General features: G+C 32.3%; 1 protein-coding gene across 1 annotated transcript; it reads left to right on the top strand.

The window, feature by feature from the left end:
• The first annotated feature begins 5,649 nt into the window (after window positions 1-5,649).
• On the top strand, window positions 5,650-7,920 carry LOC107949002 (DNA damage-repair/toleration protein DRT100). The gene has a single exon (XM_016883696.2). It carries the CDS (start codon window positions 5,937-5,939, stop codon window positions 7,704-7,706), a length of 1,770 nt encoding a protein of 589 aa, XP_016739185.1. The 5' UTR covers window positions 5,650-5,936; the 3' UTR covers window positions 7,707-7,920.
• The last annotated feature ends 803 nt before the right edge of the window (window positions 7,921-8,723 follow it).

The raw sequence follows: 8,723 nt of genomic DNA, 5'->3' as shown, positions 1-8,723 counted from the left end.
GAAGCATGAACTTAAGGTTCATGAAATTGTTAAATATCGAATTATCGATATTGAAATCAATTAAATAAATGAAATGAGAAAATCGAATGAATTTGACCGGTTGAACTATTGAAAGTATGAGAAATTGAAATTATGAATTGAAATTGAGATATCGAAATAAGAAGTGAAAATAGGATGAACAGGAAATAATGAAATAGCGTATGAGTTAATTGAATATAATCATATGAATTAATTATAATTATTTTTATTGAAAAATGTTGGTTTAAATAATTATTGAAAGACTAATGTTACTGAATAACTGATGATTACTGAATGATTATATTAAAGTACTGAACAACTGATTGTTATTGATTGATTATGAATAGAAATGAATATTTTCTTGAGAATAAGTTATTGAATTGAGATATAGATATAAAATTTATGAAATTGTTATTGATGAAATGCATGAAAATGGATATTGATATAATAAGAAGATATATAAATTAAAATAAAGAAAAGCTATTTAAGATATATATTGTTAGAATAAATTTAAAGTTTAAATGCATAAATGATTTATTGAAGGTAAAATAGTGGTAAGACTTAATGTGTATATATATTGTTTTTACCTTAAGTATTTGAATTATAATAATACCACTGGGTGTATACTCAGCATACAGTTTGTTTCCATGCGTAGATTAGGTACAGAAATTTTGAAGAGTTGAGATTACGAGTCATCATCTCATCACATCTTCAAGCAACAAGAGGATACGTTTTAAAATTTTGAATAGAATGGCATTTACTTAGAAAAAATTAAGTATGTCCCAAGTGGTAGTAATAGATTTAAATATAAATTATTTAAATTTATTATTTGTCCGTTTTTATGTTTAAATTTAATAGTAATTAGCCAAGAATTACTTTGGCACCAAATGAAATATTCCTATATCAGGTTCCTTGAGTCGAACATGGTATAGGAGTGTTACATATTAGGACGGTTGACCCCTTCCAATTTGTTACCGGCTAGTTTGTCACTTAAATGACTTTTCAGTTGTCATGTGTCTCCATACGAATAGGGATATAACAAATTCAAGTTTTGAGGACTTTATTATCATTCAAAGAATAAATAATACATTTTTTAAACTTTGGTTTTTTTACTCTTTTTTTTTTGAAATTTTAAGATAAATTATTTAATATTTTTGAATGTTAAAGAGTTTAATTTTTTTTCATAATTTTTTATTTTTTAAAAATTACAAATTTCTATTTTTAAGTCTTTTTTATTGAAAATATGAAAATTTTAAAAACTTTTAATTTTTTTTTTAAAAAACTAAGGACCAAATTGTTAAAAAAATGAATATTGACTTCTAAAAAATTGTTCTAGTTTTTTATAATTTTCAAGCCAACAATTTTGTTGACCTGAAAAGTAGAAAAGTCTATAAATTGTGAAAAACAAGAAGTAAACAAGTATAAGTAGAAGTGACTGTGAAAATGGGCACTTCTGCAAAAACTGCAACAAGTACAATATAAACAACGAACAAAAAATTTGTTTATATAATTTGGTTATCCTACATTTGTGAAGCCTAGCTTAGTGAGAAGAATTCACTATCTTTCAATCAAATACAACCAGTGATCTTAACTCTAACACACCCCCATAAAGAATCATCACACTTGTATCTCAAAGACTAAATCTTTCTCTGTAACACCCCTAACCCATATTCGTCGTCAGAACAAGGTTACGGAGCATTACCGGAACATACAGGAGCATATACAAATAAATCATGCAAATTACTACTCATTCATCAAGATTATTCGAAACGTCCCTTAAATGGACCCTCAAGTCCCAATACAAGCTTCAGAAACAAGTCGGGACTTAATCGGAACTTCTAAAAATTTTTCGCGAAATTTCAAAAAAATTTCCAAGTCACAAGGTTCACATGCCTGTGTGGTCCAAGGGACATGCTCGTGTGGTCCTAGGACACGCTCGTGCTGCAGGCCATGTTCGACCCCGTGTAAATCTCTGACTTGCACACACGACCATGCCACACGCCCGTGTGCTAGGCCATGTGGTTAATTAATTCAATTTGAAATTAGGTGCAGTTTTCACAAGGCCATATCGCATGCCCATGTTCAAGGTCGTGTTGTCTACACGACTGAGACACACGCCCGTGTCTCTACCCGTGTGCTCAATTCTGAGCATTCTATTTTGCAAATTTGAAATACAGGGGCCACACGGCCAGATCACATGCCCATGTACTAGGCCATGTGTCACACACGGTCTAGACACACGCCCGTGTGTCTACCCGTGTAGACAAAATAAAGTAATTTCCTAGCCTCATTTCTCATCCAAATTTTCCATTTTTCCTGCACACACACTTACAAGTATATTCCATCCAATTACAAGTATAATTCAAGCTAATTTTTATCTTTCAAATAGATACATTTCATCATATATTTGTATTTAATGACTTACCTTTATGTAACTTATATAATTTGCAATATTAGATGTTCAAAATTATCATTTTAGTTAATATATTAACTCAACCATGACATATTTCAAAACATAAGTATATTAGCCATTCCAATGGCTAAAATTTCATTCATCATTTACATACCATCATTAGATTTATTTAGCGTATACATGCTATTAATAAAATAAGATTTTCATTTATACCAAGAGGACAAATTGATAGTGTGATGATTTGCTCCGACCGACCTATAACCTTCACGAGCTTTGGGCACTATAAAATACGGAAAATAAAACCTAATAAACATATTATGCTTAGTAAGCTCATATAACATAAATTAAGATTTCTCATTATATTCAATATATTAACCATACAAAACATGCTTTCCATTTATTTGGTAATTTACCTATTCACACATATTCAACCAACATGTTAGTCATAATATACCAATATGCATAGATGAGCTTATCATGTCATATTCATATTCCATCTCATAATTCTCATGTTATACATATTTTGTCCATTGAATCATTGAATGTCCGATGGATATTTCAAGTAGTACACTCGAGGTGTACAATTCCATTATTTGTCAATTCATGTCCAGTAGTACCATATAGGTACACTCTCGAGCCACATATTACACAGCAGAATTACCAGTCCAGGCTAAATTCTAGCTGTAACATATACTCTAAGGGCTTTGTCGGATTACCAGTCCAAACTAAATCCTTTATATGACAAAGAATTCCCTATACAATTTATTCTAGTTTAACAGTCCAGGCTAAATCCAGTCAATTAGGATTACCAGCCCAGGCTAAATGCTAATTGAAACATATACTCGAAAGCTCATTTCGAATTACCCGTCCGGGCTAAATCCATTCTGCAACACATGCAGTTATATCAGGAAAACCACATTTATCCATCGGAATTCAATATTCATATGGAATTTTACCCTTTATGAATAAATTCCATCATATACCATTCCATCCATTAAAATTTTCATACATTTCATACATACAAATTTCATACCACATATTCAATATAATACAACATTCAAAATAACACACTTTTATGCTCATTTAAACTATACGAACTTACCTTGATATTTGTTCGTAACTAAAATCTACTAATCCGAAATCTTTTCTTTTCCTCGATCTAGCTCTTTGTTTGGCACTTCCGGATCAATTTATGCTTGGAAAACTTGTTTTCTCTCTCCTAGGGTTTCCATGGATTTTAGGTTGAAGAAGATGATATAAAATGATGATATTTCATTTTAATTTAATTATCATCTTATTAACTTTTCTATTTCCAATTTAGTCCTTAACTTTTTCTAATTTTTCCATGGATGATTCACCAAAAATATCTACGTATTTTTCATCAATGGTCTAATTACCATTTAAGGACCTCAGATTTTAAATTCTACAGGTATTTAATCCTTATAGCTACTAGAATTCAAATTTGACATTTTATGCAATTTAGTCCTTTCTACAATTAAGCACCCAATTGATAAAATTTTATTATCAAAATTCTCATGCAATCTTTCTACCATATTACTAATCATTTCTTAATATTAAAATATTTTATCTTTCTGGCTCGAATTTGTGGTTACGAAACCACTATTCTAACTTCATTGAAATTGGGTTGTTACACTTTCTACTAAATTTTCCCCTGAAAATTTTACAATCACGAATAATGTTTCTTACTTCAACGGATAAGTGCTCTCAATAATCAATACATTAACCTATACAAGTCTCTCAAACAAACAAGGATTTCAAGACTTGTTAACATAATGAAGATCAATCATAATCCCTTCTAAACAATAGCTAAAATAGTTAACTATAATATAATATTAACAAACAAGGTAAAATAGATTGTTGGTAGATGAGTCTTCAAAGTTTCAATATGATCCAACTTCTTCTATCCAAGGGATTTGATACACAAGATCCGATCCAATCCAATCTAGTCTTCTAAATAAGTTTCTTCAAATGAAATGATTTTTCGTTGATGGGTTTGATTTATTCCACGATCTCAGCTCAACCCAAAGATGTAAAGATGTGATTCAATAAAATACTAATCTTCCAACACAATGGTGAGGAAGTGGACACTTCTCTTAACACGTAACAACTTCAAATATTTCAACAAATGTTAATAATAAATTTTGATGAAGGGGGCAATTTTTTTTAATATGTTTATAAGGAGTCGAGATCTCAAAATTAAAATACAATATTTATTTTAAAATGCAAAATCCTTTTACATATTTTTTTTACACAATATCTAGTACTACCCATAGTTACTCCCCAACCTATAATAAGAGATAATGCGCTTCAACCTACTCGAACTCACATATTCTTACTTTGACAAAAATACTCGTACCAATTGAGCTAAATCATAATCGACAATCCTCTTCCATATTTAAATCTTGTAATTAATTGTTTGAATATTTAGTGGTAAATCAAGACAAAGTGAAGACACGAGCGTACCCTTATCACGAGAATTAATGGTGTAAAAACATTGAAGAAAATGGCAGCAGACTTTTTTCCAAAAAGAAAAACAACAAATTGATATTACTATTCCAGCATGGAATTGTGGACTTACATGCCACAAAATTAAGATAATAAATTCATTTAACAAAAAATGTAAAATAATTTGAAACCCCACTCGTGATGAAAAATTAAATACAATATTAATACATGAATATTTATATTATTGTTTTAAGATTAAGTTAATATTACGAATTTATCTACATTAATTCAATCAAAAAAATTAATAAAAAATTATATTTTATACAATCAATATATAATATTATAAGGTATTTCTATATTATCATATATTTATATAAAAATTAATTACAAAAACAACTTTGTCATCCAATCAAAGTCTCATTATTGTTTCATTTTAATTCCGTAAATATTGCATATATGTTATTTTATTATATGTTATTTATAAACTCATACGTGTAATAAAATTTGTAATATAAATTATGTTTTCTTTTTCTATATACTTTGACAAATAAAATAAATTTTTACCAACATTTGTTGGCTCGAGTGGTAAACAATTACACACTCGAACTCATATATTATTACATTAATAAAAATACTCATACCAATCAAACTAAAACTCAATCTCCTCTAACAAAATCTTTATATATATAATATTTTCTTATTTTTGTTAGTACTAGTATAAATGAGGGGGGACATTGTCCCAGAGACTGGCAGAGGGCGAGGCAAGTTAATAATTCACATTTCAGTTTTTTTTGAATCTTTTTATGCTTTGTTTTTCATCATTATACCTTCCTCTCTACGTGAAGGAAAGAAATAAAACCGTGTCTGCTACCTTTGCTTTCTTAAAACCTTTCTTCTTTCTTTCTTTTTCATGATAGTATATAATTCCTTTTTTTCCCATTCGAAGGTTTCCTTCGTATCAGATCCCAACACCAGTAGGGAAAACCCCTATAAATTTTTCAACCAATCTCACTGATCCAATCAATACCCATTTCCCAAAATGCAGCTTTTGAAATGGGTGCTAAACCTTCTTCTTGTTTGTTCAATGCTTCAAGTGTTTCCATTGCCATTAGCTCAAACAATCTGTTCAGAGGCTGATAGGGCTGCACTTCTCGGTTTCAAAGCCAAAATATTGAAAGACAGTACGGATAGTCTTTCTTCATGGGTCGGAAAGGATTGTTGTGGAGGAGATTGGGAAGGTGTTGGATGTAATCCAACAGGGAGAGTTAATACATTAGCACTTCAAAGACCAGAAAGGGATAGTACCCTTTACATGAAGGGTACTTTGTCTTCTTCCTTAGGAAGCTTACAGTTCTTAGAAGTGTTGGTCATCAGTGGTATGAAGTTTATTACAGGTCCAATCCCTGAGAGTTTGTCCAATCTGAGTCGGCTCAAGCAATTGGTGTTGGAAGACAATAGTCTTCAAGGGAACATACCTTCAGGTTTAGGTCGTTTATCTTTTCTTCAAACACTTTCATTGGCTGGTAACCATTTCAATGGGGTAGTTCCTCTAAGTTTAGGGAATTTGAGAAACCTTGTGATGTTGAATTTAGGGAGGAACTCTTTGACAGGTTCAATCCCTTCTAGTTTCAAAAACCTTGTCCATTTACAGTCTTTTGATCTCAGTTTCAACTTGTTGTCTGGTTTTGTCCCTGAAATTTTAGGACAGTTTCATAACATTACTTTCATTGACCTGTCCAATAATCAATTATCAGGGCACCTACCTGTTTCATTGTTCAAGTTGGTCACTCTGTCAGACCTGTCATTGAGTCATAACCAGCTCACAGGGAGTATCCCTGAGCAGGTTGGAAACCTTAAATCTCTCACTAGCCTTTCATTGAGTCATAACAAGTTAATAGGTCCTATTCCAGCATCTATTTCAAGGTTACAAAAACTTTGGTCCCTTAATTTATCTAGAAATGGGTTCTCAAATCCTTTACCAGCTATTTCTAGTAAGGGTGTTCCTTCACTTTTGTCAATAGACCTATCCTTCAACAACCTTAGTTTAGGGACAGTTCCTAACTGGATCATGGACAGACAACTTTCAGATGTGAATCTAGCTAGTTGTAAACTGAGAGGAGCCTTCCCAAAGTTCAGACCAGATTCATTGAGCTCTATAGACCTGTCAAGTAACTTACTTACGGGGACCATTTCCACTCACTTCACAAATATGACAAGTCTGCAAAAGCTCAAGCTTTCAAATAACCAACTGAAGTTTGATCTTTCTGAACTCAAAGTGCCAGATGGGATTTCCTCCATTGATCTACATTCGAATCAAGTATTCGGGTCTCTCTCGAGCATTTTGAACAACAGAACAAGCAGCTTCTTGGAGGTTATAGATGTGTCGAACAATCTCATTTCAGGCACAATACCAGAATTCACTGAAGGCTTGAGTTTGAAGGTGCTGAATATAGGAAGCAACAAGATTGCAGGCCAAATCCCCAGTTCAATCTCAAATCTCATTGAACTTGAAAGACTAGATATTTCAAGGAACCAGATAACTGGCACCATTCCAGCAAGTTTAGGACAAGTGGTGAAACTTCAATGGCTTGACCTGTCTATCAACAGGCTCACTGGGAAAATCCCAACTAGCTTATTGGGCATCCATTCTTTGAGACATGCAAACTTCAGAGCAAACAGACTATGTGGGGAGATTCCACAAGGGAGACCTTATAACATCTTCCCTGCCGCTACCTATGCTTATAATCTCTGTTTATGTGGCAAACCATTGCAACCTTGCAAGGGAAAGAAACAAGAGATGGTCCAGTGAGTGTCTGACTAATTTGCCAAAAAGTAGATACATTCATGGCCTAATTAGCATCCTCCCATGCTAGAAAGAGAGAGGCCTTGTTTTAAAGTGGTAGTTCTTTTCTTCTTCTTTTTTTTTCTCCATTAGTAATTTGCTAGCTCAGTTTCATTAAATATTACCATTATGGAACATACACTGTTTCAATATGCAGCATTGATGCACATTTTAGCATTTACTCTAAGCTTGCAAGAACCTTTACTTTTCAAAAAATCCAGACACAAGAAAATTTAAGGGGCCAACTCAAAGGCTTTAAAGATTATTTTTTTAATTATCATTGTCAAGATGATTCTAATGAGAAAACAAGATGATTCTCAACATATCCAGACAATTACTAGAATCCATTACCTCAAAAAGGAGATTCAAAAATTTACTGTAGCCCCACAAAGTGACAAGAAAATCCTGAGGGTAGGATGGGGGGGACCTATGTTACCCCAAGTCTTTACTTTTCTTGAAGCATTCACGTCCATGGATACAAGGATATGATCTTCAAAATACATGAAAAACTTGAAAAAAGTTAAATTAAATATACCAATGTAGAATATATATTTGTGTACGATGCTTGCACCTTGTGCTGGCTTTTCAGCAGCAAATGTTTCTTTCCCGTGAACCTTGAAACAAGTTAATCATTTTCAGCAAATGACAAAGAGAAAAAACCAAGGGACCACTAGCTCAATCAAATGTTTAACGTTCAAGAACAAGGTGAATGAAGTGTTACTTTTCATTTTCATTCTGTCAGCATTCTTTGCCTCCTTTAAATCCTACTCATACAGTCATACTTCGCCAGCTATGCTGCTCGGATCCTTCATTCTTTCTGAAACATCCATGTCCAACACTCATCTGACACATGAATATGAGGATATAACTTCCAAAGAACTGAATATATAGAAATAAAAAATCTAACTATACCGTGTAGGAGACATATATGTAGTGGACACTGGCATCTCAGTGCAAGTAACATAGCTCTCTGCCCTGTGTTCG

The sequence above is a fragment of the Gossypium hirsutum genome, chromosome A04 (genome assembly GCF_007990345.1).
Source record: "Gossypium hirsutum isolate 1008001.06 chromosome A04, Gossypium_hirsutum_v2.1, whole genome shotgun sequence".
In the NCBI taxonomy this organism is placed as follows: Eukaryota; Viridiplantae; Streptophyta; class Magnoliopsida; order Malvales; family Malvaceae; genus Gossypium; species Gossypium hirsutum.
The sequence above is the reverse complement of the archived record's forward strand: the minus strand, read 5'-3'. Positions and strand labels throughout refer to the sequence as shown.